Source organism: Arachis duranensis, chromosome 4 (genome assembly GCF_000817695.3).
Source record: "Arachis duranensis cultivar V14167 chromosome 4, aradu.V14167.gnm2.J7QH, whole genome shotgun sequence".
Classification (NCBI taxonomy): domain Eukaryota; kingdom Viridiplantae; phylum Streptophyta; class Magnoliopsida; order Fabales; family Fabaceae; genus Arachis; species Arachis duranensis.
In genome coordinates, this window is record NC_029775.3 from 114,592,047 (window position 1) to 114,610,140 (window position 18,094).

An 18,094-nucleotide genomic window follows, 5' to 3' on the forward strand; every position below is an offset into this window, starting at 1 on the left:
TTATTTAGACAACGGACTTAATACTGAATCAAATATAACAGTATACAAATTAAATTCTTTAATTTTAAGTTTTAGATAATAAATGTTAAAATTAATTATTACGTAAAAATTAAGTTATTTCACATGAAAATAATAACTAAAAAATTTATTATTTTAATTTTTTTATCTAAGGCTATGACCTTTTTTAAAATTAGTTTGATTCTATAAATTTTATGTTATAATCTCTAATGTCAAAACAAAATCGACATAATTTTAAAAAATTTATATTTTCATAATATTATTATGAGTAAAAATATTAATTTGCTTGTAAAGTATAGCCATAAAAAAATAAATATAATAATTCTGATGATTATTTTAAAATTTGTTTTTGGTCATTGTCAAGACCGGGTAACCCAGCACAAATACGGATATTTCGTTTATATTTAGTGCACCCACTCCAACATGGGCCTCATCAACTTTTACTTAAATTCGCATAAGGTCCAATTGTCCCAGGGGAGGATCGCTAACCAAAAGTTGGCCCAATAAAACAGGTTGATCATGATATAAAAATACCCAAAACATACCCGACAAAAAATACCAAAAATAAAAAGGAAGAATTGAGAAATTCATATATAAAAATTAAAATCTGAAAAAAAATATAAAAAATTAACTTTTAATTAGTCAATATTAGCAAATTTTATTATTTAATTTTATGGTTTAGAATTTAAAGTTATAGATTTATTGTTTAAGACGTAGAATTTTAGATAAATAAAATAAATTTTAAAAGAAGTAACGCTGATGTTAATTAAAAAAAAAATGGTTAGATAGTATTGGACGAAAAAAAAATATTCCTAAGACAACTATTTATGTTTCTGCCTATTAGCTTATATTTTTGAGAGAAGTAATTTTATGATAGTTTCAATAAATAAAGTATTTGGAATATATGTCAATCAAATGAAAAGTATGCAAAAAAATTCTCATTCACAAAAAATGAAAAAAAAAACTAAGAAATTAATGTGGAACTCTGCAATTTTATGTTAACCAACAAGGGGATACAATCCTACCCTAAACTAGGAAGTATATCATTTCCAATTGAAATGGAATACAATTCTACAATGTGACTAAAACAACATGATTGAAATACAATAATACAAAGCAGATTGAGGAATCCAAATTCCAAACTAAAAGAACTCAAAATCCAGATATTTACCCCCAGACTTCATCTCATTTTTATTATTATCATTATTATCATTACTATTATTACCTACCATCCTCTTACTATTGTTGCCAACCCCAACTGTATTAACGGCTTCAAACTTTGTTGCCGGTAGCTCGGCTTCGACCGGTCTTGGCACTTCCGGCGGCGTGCTACACCTAATCAAAGCCCAATTCACGCCTTCAAAGAAAGGGTGCTGCTTGATCTCAGTGGCACCCCTCTTCACCCCAAGCCGGTGCTGTGGTTCCTTGACCAGCAAGCCACGGATAAGATCCCGGCTTGCATAGCTAGTGGCCGGCGATTCGGGGAACTTGAGCTGCTGACCAACCACATTGAACAATGTAGCACGGTTTCCTGAGCCTTTAAAAGGTGTCTTCCCATATAACAACTCATGCAAGAAAATTCCAAATGTCCACCAATCAACTGCGCTTCCATGGCCTTCTCCTTTGATGATTTCAGGGGCGAGGTATTCGTGAGTGCCGACGAAGGACATAGACCGAGCTTGAGTAGGCTCGGCAACAAGCTCCGGAAGCGTGTTGGCAGGAAGCCCCGCATCAGCTCTAGCCTTCCTTGATTTCTTGTTTTTCTGTGGGAAGAGCCGAGGCATGAAACAGGACGGTTGGATGCATACTGAAGTAGGCTCAATACAAGCCGGCTGGACACAGAATGCGCCACCACCGGCACGTTTTGAAGGCTCGCTATCATGGGATGTTCTGATAAGTGTAGGGGACACAGCACATCTAAGAGAAAGATCAAAGTCTGACAGCATAATGTGGCCATCGTCGCGAACCAGCACGTTTTCTGGTTTAAGGTCGCGATACACTACTCCAAGCATGTGAAGATACTCAAGTGCCAGAAGAACCTCGGCAGCATAAAATCTACATACAAAGAGTTTTGAAGATTTTAGTTCATTCATGGAAGAAAAAGAATCTACATATAAAGAAGTAATTTCATGCTTTCCTTGATCTCTAAGTAATGCAATTGCAACCACCAATCTGTGTATATTCTCGTCTAGTTTAAGACTCAAAGCTAACTTACAACTAAGCCTAGAAGACAACGCGAAAATTGCCAAAGAATGCTAGAATCACAAAACCTTTGCTGTATAATATCAGTGACTTAATAACAATTTGGAATGAAAAATGTGTCTAAGGCTATGTATAAGTGAAAAATAGATAAGGAACAAACAGATTGTGGATCACAAATCGTTTTGTTCTGAGTATGTGCTCTCTCTGTGGTCTCACTTTAATTATTCTATTAGAGTTTCTTTGAAATAATAAAAAGAAAAAGATTGTAGAGCACAAATCATACCGTGCAGCATACTCCGAGAAATGTTTCCCTGGTTGGCGTTGTCTTAAAGTGTGTAGATCGCCCCCGGGACAGTATTCCATTACCAAACACGAGAATCTATCAGTCTCAAAATGTGTATACAAAGTTGGCAAGAATGGATGATCCAGCAGCTGCAGTATCTCCCTTTCTGTCTGTGCCCTGTTCAGCTTCTTTCTGCTCTCTAATGATGCCTTGTCCATCACCTTCATCGCAAAATAACACCGAGTCGCGCTCAGCTCCGAGAGATACACGCTTCCAATATCACCACAACCAAGCCTTTTCAGCAGCCTAAAGTGACTCATTCCCAAGATTCCATCGCGTGCTCGGATAGCAAGTATGGCGTTCCACCTTGGATCATTTCCTTTGTGAGGCTTATTGGCACCACCAGTGATGTTACTCCAGCTGCTGTCATCGCTTAGACCACTGCTATCACTCACTCGACTCGGGCTGGTTTTCGCACTCTCGAGAGATTCTCCTCTTACACTCACACTTCCCTTAGTACTATCACAATTCCTGTCTAAACTAATCATGCCATCACTTGTGAATGCATCACTCCGGTAAGTACTCGCACAACTATTCGCAATGCTCATTGCTCTTACAACACTACTACTATCAATACTACTATGTGGACTAACATTACCACTTGGAGTTGGGGGCAAAGAAGAATCCCAAACACATTCTTTCTCCTCAGAATCTGGGGGAGGGATAGAGTGTTCAGTATTCTGAGGCGAGGACAAGTTCTCTGTGCCATTTGATTCTTCAACCATGCTTTCTGCAGGGGAAAGAACAGTCAGAGTTGGTTTCTTAGTAGCAACACGAATGGTTAGATCTTCTAGGAAAGGACCCTGCAAGGACATGTTTTTTGTTAAGCTCGCATCCTCGGCTTTGCTATGACCAATTGGTACATAAACAGTTCTCATAAGATCAGTATCAACTGGCTCTGGGGGGTGACTAGCGCCGGCAAATGAACTCGGAGCACTTTCCAAAGAAGATGCCTTAAGTCCTTCTTCTGATTCTGGCAAAGAGACCTTTCCTTTCAATGTTCTTGTAGGTGCAGGGGAGATTGGTTCTTGAAATCCCATGTCTTCTCTTACCAAAACAACTCTTGCATTTGATAATTGAGCAACTTCTTTGATGGATGCCAACCTTGTCACAGGGCTTTCCCTTGCCTTAGAAAATTGATTCATCACATTCACTTCTCTTGATGAAATTCCTCGCAAATTCGGAAACTCACTTCCATTTAGTCTCTGACTAGCTTCACCTATTGTCCCCTTGTGTCCATTAGAAACCTCAACCAACACTGGCATGTTTCTAGGAAGCACCTTTGGCTCCGCTACTCGCTCCATATCCGAATATCACATATAATCATCACATATGAAGATTTCTAAGTTAAGATAAACCCTGTGAATAGAATAGAACAAAGGGCTAATTCAATAGGAGCTTCACTAAGTTTGAATCAAGTTATAACCATTCAAAAGATGTGCTTCAATTAAGCATAAGCTTAAGATTCTGAAATGACAAGGGAAATCAGCAACCATAGACACAAAGCTTTAATATATAAAATCTATTTCCCATTACTGACATAGCTCTAAATTACTCAAGTTAGAAAGTGCAAATTGATTTGAATTGGGGAAACTAAACTAAATGGGGGAATGTAATTAAGCTTGTGAATTCATATTAGAACATATAATCACTCAAAGCATTACTAACCCATGAATCAAACAACCACAAAGTATAAATTTTTTACAAAAAATAACCTGCATGGTGACAAAAGATACCAAATAATTGCAAAAGCTTCTAACATTATCTTAAATTTCCATGGCAAAACTACCACTTTTAAACACCTTATTATATATAACCATAAAAACAAAATCAAAGACAGACAGATTCTGAAATTGACATAAATGGAATTAAAAAAATGAAAGAAGGAAGAGAGATCTAGCAGCTAAAAGAAAGAACAATAAAAATGAAGCAAAACAGGGAAAAGTAACACCTACCACCATTGATTTGAAATGAAGAAGAAGAACAAGAATCGATAAAATCCCTTGGTCTTAGCCCCTTGTTCTTCCAAAGCTCAAAAACAGAGTCTTCACTTCACTGACTATAAACATTGTTGAAGGTGTGAAAAACAGGAAGTACAATGAGGAAAAAAGAAAAAGGGAAGAAGATGAAGCCAAAAGACAAAAGCTTGAAGAGTTTAGTTTCTTTCTTTTTCTTTTGTGGATGTAGGGAAGAGGCTGGTTGTGTTGTGCCTGCTAACTCTGAAACTAAAGTGCTGTTGGAGAAGTTAGCTTTTGCTTTCACTTCTTTTATTCATTTTTTGAAAAAAAACTATTATTATGATTATTCATTATTGTTTTTCTTAGAATGGGAAGAAGCTATTGATAGGTAGGTGTAGTACTTTGGTTTGTTGGGACCACATATGTTGGATCTTTGAGGTACAATGCTTTTCAAAGGTGGGGACTCAAAAATGAAATCAAACAAACAAAAGTGAATGGCCAACTCCTCCTACCCAATTTCATTATTGTTCTTATTATTTATTAGGTCAAAATAAATTGATGCATAAAAATTTGGTGCAAAGACTATTTGGTCCTTTAAATTTAATTTGATTTTTCAAATTTATGTTAATTTATTTAGTCTTTTAAATTTGAAATCATGAATAAAGTTAGTCTCTTGATATATTTTCGTCACTACTTTATTAGTAGGATGATAATCTTGACTAAAGAGTGTTATAAGATAAAAATGTAAAACACGAAAAACGTGACATACATAAAATTTTACTCGAAAAACTAGTATAACTAAAATTTATGGTTACTTTATCTCTCAACTAAAATTACACTAAAGAATATATATACACCTAAAATGTTAAGAACTAAAATAAAAAGAAAGATAGAAATAGCATAGTTTATCCAAACAAAAGATGTCAAGTGGAGTCCACCAGAATATTCAATATTGGCATGATAATATGCATTTTGTGTGTATAATAATGAATCCATGAGGCTGCTGACAAATGACTACGATGCATGTAAATCAGATAGAAGGCCGTTTTCTCCCACTTTATTTCAATGCAAGAGAAAGTAAGGGTGTACATGGCCGGACCTGGTACGAAAATCCAGTTCGAACCCAAATATTTTAGGAACTAATTTAGTGTGATTTTACTGGATTTCAGGTCGAACCGGCCGGATCGAGCTGAATTTGATAACTCACTTTCGTGCATTTGGAAATGAAACTTACCTTAACAAACTAATAATCATGTTTCCTAGTCTAGCACTATGAAATCTCCAAAATTGGTTCCAGCAACAAGGAGGGGGATATTCTCTGCAGCATGTATAAATAAGATGCTACAACCAATTTGGTGTCCAATTGGCTATTGATATTTATTCCAAAACAAAAAACAAGTTTTACAAAAGGGGGGCTCAGCTTTTTATTAAGAGAAAAGCTATTTTATCCCCGCATATGAAGGAAAAACAAAACCCCAGCATCAATGATCAAATGCAAACGCCATCATGCCTCTAAAAATTAGAATCTCAAGCTTTGGGCTGAAGTGACTTGATATGTTGGATTTGCTTTCCGGGATTCAAACCCTTTGGGCAGGCGCGAGCACAATTCAATATGGTGTGGCAGCGATAGAGCTTGAATTCATCATTAATGGCCTCCAATCTCTCCTGAGTGTACTCGTCACGACTGTCACTTATCCACCTGTAAATTTCATCACAGACAATGTTTTAGGTTTAAACAAGACTAAAGTACCAAAACTGACCATGAAAGATTATGACGCTGACAAATCCGACTATAAAAGAATTAAAACTAACTTGTAACCATAAAAAATGAGGTTCGACAGGCAAAATTACCCGAATCCTAAAAAACTAACAAAAATTCCTAAATTGCCCTTCTACCCAAGTATAATCATTCTCAAACTCTAACCCTACCACATCCCCATTCTCCAATCCTCTTCACCTTCCTCCACAACGGAAGCCCCCTCCTTCAGATGCTCGAAATTGAAATAATACCAAAAGTCCTTCCCTTCCTCATCCTTATGGCTAGGATTATATGTTGCAGCTAAGCAAACACTCAAATCCATCGCAAAAGTCCTATTCAAAAACATAGCCTCACCCAATCCACACAAGAAACTCCACATATAATGATTCATTCCTTTCCAATAATCCCCATTCCTTGAACCGCCGGAAGTCGCGGTACTTCTGCCACGATTTCTCCCTCTTGTTCCGGACCGGAGTCTGGTCATCAAAAAGAGATTGGGAAATTGGGGGTGGTGAAGAGGATTGGAGAATGGGGATGTGGTAGGGTTAGAGTTTGAGAGTAATTATGTTGGGGTAGAAGGGCAATTTAGGAATTTTTATTAGTTTTTTAGGGTTTAGATAATTTTGTTTGTCTGTCGAACCTCATTTTTTATGATTACAAGTTAGTTTTAATTCTTTTATGGTCAGATTTGCCAGCGTCATAATCTTTCATAGTCAATTTTAGTACTTTAGTCCTTAAACAACAAACAAACCAAATGACTAGTAATAAAGCTAACAAAATACACAAGATATAGCACAATGAACTAAATGAAAAATAAACATCTTCTAACAATTATAAACCAGCAAGCAAAATGAAGATATAAATTTATCCATTCCTAATAAAACATGATTTATTTTTAAATCTTTGTTCATCTGTCACATTGTTTGTTAACTAGAACTACTGTAGAACCTACCATACCTCTTACGCAAACGAGAAGAAAAGCAGGGAGCTAATAATTTGTGGGGCATGACGATAAGTTTGTGCATGCATTATGTGCAATTATCATACCAAAACTCATGATAAATATGTACAGCACTGCATAAACATAACATGAGTGACTAAAAACAGAAACAACATTATGCTAAACTACCATACGAAATGTCAAATAAATATCAAAAGTAAACAAAACGAATATAGGGAAAACAACAGGAAGGTGCATTGGCCACCTACAACTACAATATCATATTCATTTACAGAAACTCCCAACTCTTTCGCCTCGATCATTTTCATCAAGAACTAACCAAAACTCGGACATACTTGCTCAATAACAAACCTCACAGCAGCAACAGATAACCTAACTACAAAACAAATTAAAGCATGCACAACAGAAACATATATTGAGAAGCAACCATTGAACTACATACTTGCTCAATAACAAACCCACAGCAGAACAAAAAACCTAACTACATAACAAATCAAAGCATGCTGCATGCACAACAGAAATATATACTGGGAAGCAATCGCTAAACCTAGAAACTACTGATTATTTTAAAAGCCACATAACCATCATTTCTTTCTCGATGAAAAAGTATGTTCTTGTTACCTCAAAAATTTCTCTGATCAACAACAACAACAACCATACAATCATAACAACAAACACTTTACAAGCAAGAAAACATACTTAAGGTGTTACCTGTTAGCGTGGAGCAACGCAGCAGGTCCCAAATAAGATTCAGGGTTCCACCAGTAACTAGGGCAGGATGTGCTACAGCAGGCACACAGTATACACTCATACATCCCATCAAGCTTGGAGCGGTCCTTCTTGCTCTGAAGGATTTCCTTCCCGGGCACCGTCGGTGGGTTCTTCCTCTTCAGCCACGGCTCGATGCTCTTGTACTGGTTATAGAAATTAGTCATATCTACCACCAAATCCTTTATCACGAACATATGCGGCAGCGGCGTGATTGTCGACGCGCTGGACGAAGGGATCTTCGTTAGGCATGCGAGGCCGTTGCAACCGTCGATGTTCATCGCGCAAGAACCACAGATCCCCTCCCGGCACGACCTGCGGAACGTGAGGGTTGGGTCGATCTCGTTCTTGATTTTGATGAGGGCATCGAGCACCATGGGCCCGCACTCCTTCAGGTTGATTTCGTAGTTCTTCAGCTCTGGCTTTGACGGGCTGTCCGGATTCCAGCGGTAGATTTGGAACGTCTTCACCGTGGAGGTGCCGCGGGCCTTGGCATCGACCTGCTGGGCTTCAGGCTCTGATGCGTGGGCCCGAATTAGGGCCAGCTTGGAAGCCGGGGATGACGGAACCCTAGACAGGGATCTCCTCAGCAGCCCGGTTGCCATAGTTGTTGAGAAAGGATCAGGACAGAACAATGGGGGAGACTGGGAAATGATAAATGGAAACGTCACTAGTTATCAGAACCGAACTAGTAATTAGCCCGGTCGGGGTCACCGGATCACTGGTTCAACCGGTAGGTCGCTAATTAACTCGGTTGACCCGGTCATACTTAAATAAAAATATAAAATTATAAAAATAAAATTAAAAGTTAAAATGTATGTCTTCATAAATATATTAATAACAATCAACTATCAATTCTTAGACATAACAAATGATGCAAAAAAAAACAATAATAAACTAGTCAATAGTACAAAATACTTTCTCAATTTAAAGAACACGACAAAACAAAAGATAACACAATCAGTAAATCAAATTCAAGAGGTGATCTGAAAGTCCGCATCTATATCTTCATAAAACAAATTTGAAGCTTGACCAACATTTCCTTCATTTTGATTTGCATCTATATCTACATTTGTGTGTCTTTCACAAATCAATACCAAAAATAATTCATAATAATACAAACAGAAAGTATGGGACAACAATTTATCTGAACAATTGCAGAGAGCATGAACCTCATTTTCAACAACAAATTCAACTATAATAATTTTTAGCAACAAAAGATTTATCTCGAGATGATTTATATATTTTCAACAACAAAAAATTTAGATAGGTGATTATTTCAGCAAGACAACAATAGATTCAATCTTCAGTGAGGATAATAAGTAACAAATTCAACATGATTTACAGGTTTACACAACAATAAAAATTTAACTAAGTGATTATTCAGCAAAACAGCACCAAATTCAAGGTTCAATAAACTTAGTAATGATTTTCGGCAACGAACAAACTTAATCTAAGTCAAGCTAAGTGATTATTTTGGCAAGTCAACAACAAATTCAAAGTGCAGTAATGCAGCAACAAAATTGAAACAGAAAGAACAGGGGGAACTCACCAAATCAGGTTGCACGAAGGAAGCTGAAAGAGAAGGAGGAGCTGATGGCGAAGGAGGAGCTGACGGCAAGGCTCGAAGCAAGAAGACGACAACGAAGACCAGCCCACCGGAATCTGTTGCCTCTGCTACCGGCGACGAAGGGCGCAGGGAAGGGAGAGATCGAGACCAGGTGCGAGACAGAGACTGTGTGAAGCAAGAAGACGACCACCACCACCACCCGAGAGACCAGATGCGGTTCCGTTTGCTTCTGCCGCCGGCTAAGCGAGTGCAGGGAAGGGAGAGCCTGACGAGAGCTTGAGCTCGTGGGAGAGAATGACTAGAAACTGAGTAAGAGAGTCGAGAGGAGATAGCGTTGGGGGCTCGGGGTGATCTTCACCAATTAGGGCTTCAGAGAGGGAAAGGGAGAAAAACGGGGGAAGGGGGTGGAACGACGCCGTTCATAAAAAACAAAAAAAAATCATGACTCGGTCCGGGTCAAATAACCGGTCGGGTTGGGCTAAAAAATGAAATCAAACAAACAGAAGTGAATGGCCAACTCCTCCTACCCAATTTCATTATTGTTCTTATTATTTATTAGGTCAAAATAAATTGATGGATAAAAATTTGGTGCAAAAACTATTTGGTCCTTTAAATTTAATTTTATTTTTCAAATTTATGTTAATTTATTTAGTCTTTTAAATTTGAAATCATGAATAAAGTTAGTCTCCTGATATATTTTCATCACTACTTTATTAGTAGGATGATAATCTTGACTAAAGAGTGTTATAAGATAAAAATATAAAATACGAAAAATGTGATATACATAAAATTTTACACGAGACTAGTATAACTAAAATTTATGGTTATTTTAACTCAACTAAAAATACACTAAAGAATAAATATACACCTAAAATGTTAAAAAATAAAATAAAAAGAAAGATAGAAATAGCATAGTTTATCCAAACAAAAGATGTCAAGTGGAGTCCACCAGAATATTGGCATGATAATATGCATTTTGTGTGTCCCTTCTTTGAGTAATTGTTGCTTGGCACACAATAAATGTGGCCTAATTACTTTGACTGTATTCTCATTTGGTATAATAAAAATAAGGTGAATTATTATATGGTAAAAATATAAATTTATAGATTTTTTTTATGAGATGAAAGAGAGATTAAAAAAAATATGACTCGTATTTTAAACAATAATAAAATAATAAAAAATAACTATAAAATAAATTTATACTATTTTTATATAATTTTAATTTATATAGTAGAGTATCCCTAAAAATAATGATGAGTTTATGAGGCTGCTGACAAATGACTACATGCATGTAAACCACACAGAAGGCCGCTCCCACTTTATTTCAATGCATGAGAAAGTAAGGTGTACATGATCAAGTTTGATTCGAAGATTTGGTTAGGAGACATTTTAAGGACTAATTTAGTGTAATTTTATTGGATTTAAGGTGGAGTAAAAAATTTTAAAAAATATATTCGGTCATTATTTAGGACTTGATTCGGATTAAGGCGAATTCGACTTTATCCGAGCTATGTATATTCTAAGAAAACTAAAAAAAATATATATGTTTTAAATGAATTCAAATATTATGCTATATTAAGGGTTAAGTACGATTTTAGTTCCTAAAATATAAGTCGAAATTTTTTTCGTTTCGAACTATTTTTTGCATACAAAATCCGTAACATAGTTTAATTATCCTATTAGTAATAATAATAAATTCACGGATAAAATAATGAAAAATTCTTAAAATAAGAATAATAGTAAACAACTAGGAGAAATTTTATTACTAGTTTCTTTGTTTTTTTTTTTAAAAAGAACAGCAAAGAAATATTTCTCATTTGTCCGTTGCAAATAATTTAACGAATCTCTCCAATGTGTTCGCAACGGTTAAAAGCGTGTGTTGTCTTGGTATAGCGACCAACTATTTTCTCAATAAATTCATCACTAAATGATGCCAATAATGGTTAAAATGAATTAGCAAAAGTAGTTTTAAACTTTTAATAGTTGCTATAACCTAGCAATAATTTCTCATTGATTTATCCAAAGAAAGAATTTTGTCTCCAGAGGGAGATGGAGAATATAGACAAAATTTGCAGGTGCATACAGAAATATTTATTATTGTATATTAATGAATATAGAGAAACGATAAATGAGAAATTGGTAGTGAAAGAAGAAGACGAGGAAGAAGCCAATGAAGTGTTTGTGGGCAGCTTCTTCACACTGTCCCCATGCTGTAGCCGCTTCAAGACAATTTTATTTCTCTAGTACTTTTTCTCATCTCATCCCTATCCATCCAAGAAACCAATCACTTTTTTTCTTTTCTTATTTTTATTTATAGAAGAAAATGAGAAATTAAACCTATCACCCCTATTGGAGAATATATATATGCAAAAATTTAGGAAAAAAAATTTGCGTAGAGAAACATGTTAAACGAAAAAAAATATAGATAAATTAATTTTTAATTAGTCAATTTTAAATAACTGCAATTAATATTTATTAATTTTATATTTTTTAAATTAATTATTAATTAATGATAATTTAAAAAATCAAAATTATTAATTAATAACAAATTGATTAGTAATTGGTTGGTTAAGTGTTGGTTACCTACCAAAATTCTAAACAAAATTACTTAAAAAAAATACTAAAAAATTATACATGAGCAATTTTAAATAGAATATAGTGAATCAAGTTAGTTAATATATACATTAGTTAATTTTTTTTAATTTTAACAATTCTCATTTTTAGAGAATTTAATATTTATATAATTTAAATTTTAAAGTTAATGATTTATGATTCGTTGTCTATAATTTAAAATAAATAAAATAATTTTAATTATTGTTCATAGAATTATATAATTCCATGCATAAACCTAGCCACTCCTATACAATAATTAGTAGATATCCCCCCTTTTACGTACTGTATGCAATTTATACATACATGGACATGGGATCATTTTCTAAAAGAAAATTATGTGCGTGCTACACTTACTACTCTATCTCTACATCAAAGAGCTATTTAACACCATATTAATAAGAAATTAACATTAATCAAAAAATTAAAATTAAATTAATAATTATTCTCCACATATAAATTATTTACACATACTTCACATATAAATCATTTACACATATAAGTCTATATAAATCATTCATATTCACGCGTCTTACACCTTTATTTTCTTCTACGCTGTTATTTTTCTCTTTTCTTATTGTTGCCACTAACACCACTACCTCCTCCTCTTTCTTTTTTCGTTGGGCTTTTTTCTCTTTCTTTTTTTTCTCCTTCTCCTCCATCATCTTCATCATCATCGTAGTTATAGCATCATCGTCTTCTTCTTATACGTATCGTCGTTATCGTTATTGTCGTTATTCTTATTCGTAGAAATTTTGCCATATTGATGACGTTGTCTGATCCAAAATTTTTGCCATAGAATTTTTTCAATTTGTGTAGTTGCAGCAAATTTTAGGGTAAAACTAAGACATTTAGGTGTATTGTTTAATAATTTTCAGTGAATTTGTATTGATAAATTATGCATAATTCAAAATTCTTTCTCTTCCTCTTCCTCTTCCTCATCTTCTGCTACTTCTTTTTCTTTTTTTTTATCATCATCACCATCTTCTTCTTTTTTTTAATTTCTTATTCATCTTTACTTTCTTATTTTACCTTTTCAAGTTTCTTCTTGTTTTACTCTTTCTTAACAAGAATAAAAACAAAAAAATCAAATAAAGAAGAAGAAGAAACACATAATGCTGAAAAATTACTTGGAAGATGATGAACTTACATTCATTCAACTAAAAGAAAGAAAGAAATAAGGAAAAAAAGAAAGAAAAAATGCAGCATTAGAGAAAATATTTTTGTGTAGTTGCAGCAAATTTTGGGGTAAAACTAAGACATTTAGGTATATTATTTAAGAATTTTCGGTAGATTTGTACTGATAAATTCTATATAATTCAAAGCTCTTCCTCTTCCTCCTTCTCATCTTCTGCTATTTTTCCTTTTTTTTATCATCATCACCATCTTCTTTTTTTATTCATCTTTTCTTTCTTGTTTTACCTTCTCAAGTTTCTTCTTGTTTTACTCTTTCTTACCAAGAATAAAAATAAAAATAAATAAATAAATAAAAAGAAGAAACACATAATGCTGTAAAATTACTTGAAAGAGAATGAACCTACATTCATTCAACTAAAAGAAAGAAAAGAAAAAGAACAAAATGCAGTATTAGCGAAAATATTTTTGTGTCGTTGCAGCAAATTTCGGGGTAAAACTAAGACATTTAAGTGTATTATTTAAGAATTTTCGGTAAATTTATACTGATAAATTCTGCATAATTCAAAACTCTTCATCTTTCTCTTCTTCATCTTCTGTTGCTTCTTATTCATCTTTTCTTTCTTATTTTACATTCTAAAAAAATATATAGTATTGCAAATTAAAATCAATAGAAAGAGGATAAGGAAAAAAGTGTAGCAACAACAGTAATAAAAAGAACGACAAAGAGAATGAAACACACAAAAAAGAAGAAGGAATGCAAAAAAAAGAAGAATGCAAAAAAGAAAGAGAAAAAAGAGGAGAAGGAGGAAAAACGCGGGATACAAATATTAGAGGAGAAATGTCGTGATTTTATGCACACGTTATGAAAGTGAATTTTATTGAATTAGAATTAACTTGTATAAATTTATATGTCAAAAAAATTTGTATGTATAATAGGTTTCGTATAAAGAGTCAAACCGATATCATATACATATGTATATAGATTGGATCAATAATATTGAAGTGTCACCTTTCGAAGATTAGTGCAAAACTTTTCCTTTGAGTAATGAAATGAAATGAAAGTGACTTATCATGCATGCATGCTGATTTTTCTCATCAAGAATGTGGATTGGAATTTCTTACCTATAAGACAAAAACGCTGTAATTAGAAAAGCAACCTAAGATAGATACATTGTCGCACAAATGGTGTAACATTTGGCGGCAAATCCAAGATTTTAAGTATTGGGGTGTCATACCCTAATTTATATAATAACATCTTTTTTTGGACACCAAAGATCAAGCATGTAATAGCAGTGAATTTTGTATTTAACAATCACGTGACATGATTCTCACCATAAAGTGAAAAAAGATAAATTGAAGCCGAATAGAGAGAATTGTTTTATTTTTTATTTATTTTTTTATATAATATTAACAAAGAATTCATATTTTATTTGATTTGTTCATATTATTGTTTTATTATAATTTTTTTTATTTATCTGATTTCTGCAAATTAATATAATTTAGAAGGTACTTATATTTTTTTATATTAGATTAAAGAGGTATCTAAATCCACTTACAAAAGTTTAATCTACTAATTAAATTAAATATTCTAACAACTTAAAATTATAAACTAATAAATTATTAAATAATACTTATAATGTTTTATTTTTATTATAACAAAATTATGACTATTCTCATGTCATATAATTTCATTAAATTTTCAATTAAGTGTCTATATTTTTTTTTTTCAATTAATAAGTATTTATATCATATCCGATTTTATAACTAAGTCTCTACTGTGATAAAAATATTGAAATTAACAGAATATTCTGTTAAATTATACAGAATATTCAATCAAGTGTTAGGCATATTCATTTTGTTTAATAGAATATTCCGTTAATTTCAGTGTTTTTATCGCTTTAGAAACTTAAATACAAAATCTGATATAATATAACGACTCAATCAAACAAAAAAAATATAAAAATCTAATTAAAAATCCAATAAAATTATAAGAAGTAACAGAATAATTAAACCTAAAATAAACTCAAAGCTAAGCTTCAGTACAGTCAAAATTAACTATACTGACATGTCTTAAAATTTATTGAAGTTTTTATTTTGTCTTCCAAAGCACATATCACGACAGACTAATAATATTTGTTTTCATGATTTCATTTTTTTTTTATCTTTTTATTTCTTTTGTTTTAATATTTTAAAAATTTTATTGGAAGAAATTAACAGTAGAAAAGAAAAAGGAGAAATATAATTTAAGTATTTTAACTAATTTCTTAAAATTTCATACTACATCTCTTAATTTGTTCCTTTTTCGATGCTTTTAGTCATGGAAATTAAATAGAAAAAACTTGTTCTAAAACAAGTAATCTCAATTTCTATAGTTGAATTATTAATAAGGGAATTTAATTAAATACCACTAATATTTTTTTTTTGAAACAAAGTCTTAAAGCATGGTGAAATGAAACACGTTATATATAGCGAAAACTACATCTTCTACCTCTCCAAAAGTCTGGTCCGTTTAGGATTATTAGGTCAAAATACATCATCACATAGCTAGTTAATTAGCATCTTCCCCTCCCATAACTATATTTGTTTCATCTTTTATGACCAGTTCAAAACAACAAGGAGTGGCCTTTATTTGATTGTTTTCATATACAATAATAGATAGTTAGAGAAGAGACAAGTCAATTGACCTATAATTATAGGTCAAAATCGACAAAATCATTAGAGAATATATAGTTAATAATGAAAGCTAAGGTATAGTATATAAAAAAAAATCCAGGTTGAAAGTGGCACAAATGTTGATGGATGCATGATACTAAATCATCATATATCGGTTATTGGTTATCTTTTGTGGCGCGCATAATATATACATTTCTATAATATAATTAATTAGCTAGACCTACAGAAAGAAAAATTATTCAAATCCATGAAGATGATTATTACGTATACTCATTGTAATTTACTATAGAAGCTCTTTTCCTCACATTTTATGAAAGACAAATAATACAGATTTTGTGGGTTTTTTTCTTTAAAAAAAAAAAAAACAAAACATTTGTGGTTTTGCATTGCACTTTGTTGCTCCTTGCTTTTGGAAAAGTTGCAAAATTTTGATAAAGTAGTGAGGGGGATGGGGTTATTGGAATTAGTAAAAGGAGGAAGAATAAGAGATTCAAAGCCGAAGGTGTTGGTTTCTTTCTTGTAGGACATTGAATTTTCTCCACAACTTACATAAAACCTTTTCTCATAGCTTGTGTTATACTGTTATGTCATTAACTAGTTAGTGGCACTTTAATAATGTAAGATAGGTCATTTAGCTTATTTTGTATTTTATTTTTGAGTTTTGTTTTTGAGACATGAGAATTTCGAATTTAGTTTTCCTTCCAATAGATTTAGTATGTGAGAAAAAGGATTTATTGTTGTCATTATGCAATATTTATTTGAACCGTTAATTATCTGGACACAAAGTAATCACTCTATATACTATTTAGATTTCTCAAAAGTAGATCAATTATTGCAATGATTTTTAACAACTCAAGCAACAATTGTTTTGAGGGTTTATTCATCTTGTGTTTTTATTTTATGTTATTTTGGTAAAACAAAAATCCACAACCATTTTTATATCCATGACTTGAACTTGAAATTACTATAAAATCACTTATCAAGGAAATTTTTTTTTGGGGGATTTACATGTTTGTCTTATGCTGAATTTTTTTAGATAATAAAAATTAAATTATAGATCTTTAAGTTATAAAATTCTAATAGAATACATTAAAATTATGTACTTTAAAAGTTTAAATTAAAAAAATATATAAATAATTATATCTTTAACAGAAACTAATAAAAAAAATGAATATCTACTATTTCAGAAGATCACAGTCACCAAAAAAAAAGAAGACCATGTGTTGCTAAGTTTCTTTTTTTTTGGAAAAAGATTGGTCTGTTATGTTATTGTAAGGTTCGTTCATCTTAAATTAAATTTTTGGTGTGACCTGTTATTTTGGGCTTTCAAGTGTGAATATCTAAAAGGAAAATGTTCCTTTGCAGAGCACATCTGTAGTGGACAGAGACCTAGATATCCTAATGGGCCATAAAAGACAAAGTTATAGCCCAACCCACTTCATTTAAAGAGCTGAATTAGCTTCTCCATTAAAAAGGTGAAAATCAATTTGGGGACAAAGGAAAATGGGTAAGTATTGAAACAAGGAATTGGGTCAAGAAAACCTAACACTAAACGGGGCAAACAATTTTATACATGAGTTTTCAAAGAACCATAAAATAATGTTATTTTAAATCTATAAAGGCATTATTAGATAAAGCAGCAAGCCCAAAATAAATAAATATAAAGCAAGGAATTAAGTTGAGTTGGTCTAGTGGTTAAATTACTACACTAGTTTATTTAAACAAGTGTCGGAGGTTCAAATCTCATTTTGTGCATACAGCAACCCATTATTCATTGACAAATTCTTAAATAGAGCTCTAAATAACAATGAAGTAATCGTTAGTCTGCCGTTCATTTAAGAAGTATCGCTAAGGCATTCATTTTTGAAACCCAACGTGAAGGTGAGTGAAAGGGTTGGCAGTTTCCAAAAGGCTATTGAGTGGGTGATAAGAGGGGCATATATATTACCCATTCTTCCACATGCCATGTGCTTTGTGGAATTTCCTCTTTCAAGTTTCAACTTCAATTATCCTCCATCTATTTCTTGTCCACATTAGCTGTCACCCTCAATCCCCACACCATTTTTCTTTTTCTTGAAATGAAGATAAAAATTGA

At 32.6% G+C, this 18,094-nt stretch overlaps 2 protein-coding genes across 2 annotated transcripts; both read right to left on the bottom strand.

Moving 5' to 3' along the window:
• Nucleotides 1-970: 970 nt before the first annotated feature.
• LOC107486163 (serine/threonine-protein kinase D6PKL1) lies at nucleotides 971-4,914 on the bottom strand. Its single transcript, XM_016106717.3, has 3 exons — nucleotides 4,519-4,914; nucleotides 2,504-3,922; nucleotides 971-2,073 (listed from the first exon to the last, which is right to left on the bottom strand). Exons 2-3 carry the CDS (start codon nucleotides 3,865-3,867, stop codon nucleotides 1,161-1,163), a joined length of 2,277 nt encoding a protein of 758 aa, XP_015962203.1. The 5' UTR covers nucleotides 3,868-3,922; nucleotides 4,519-4,914; the 3' UTR covers nucleotides 971-1,160.
• A 958-nt stretch (nucleotides 4,915-5,872) lies between these two features.
• On the bottom strand, nucleotides 5,873-9,962 carry LOC107486162 (succinate dehydrogenase [ubiquinone] iron-sulfur subunit 2, mitochondrial). The gene is made up of 3 exons (XM_016106715.3): nucleotides 9,562-9,962; nucleotides 7,953-8,653; nucleotides 5,873-6,220 (listed from the first exon to the last, which is right to left on the bottom strand). Exons 2-3 carry the CDS (start codon nucleotides 8,612-8,614, stop codon nucleotides 6,049-6,051), a joined length of 834 nt encoding a protein of 277 aa, XP_015962201.1. The 5' UTR covers nucleotides 8,615-8,653; nucleotides 9,562-9,962; the 3' UTR covers nucleotides 5,873-6,048.
• Nucleotides 9,963-18,094: the final 8,132 nt, after the last annotated feature.

Coding starts and splice junctions, on each gene's coding strand:
- LOC107486163 (XM_016106717.3), bottom strand. CDS start 3,867: ATGGAGCGAGTAGCGGAGCCAAAGGTGCTTCCTAGAAACATGCCAGTG. Junction 2,074..2,503: donor TTCTCGGAGTATGCTGCACG/GTATGATTTGTG, acceptor CTTTGTATGTAG/ATTTTATGCTGCCGAGGTTC.
- LOC107486162 (XM_016106715.3), bottom strand. CDS start 8,614: ATGGCAACCGGGCTGCTGAGGAGATCCCTGTCTAGGGTTCCGTCATCC. Junction 6,221..7,952: donor GCGTTGCTCCACGCTAACAG/GTAACACCTTAA, acceptor TGAAATTTACAG/GTGGATAAGTGACAGTCGTG.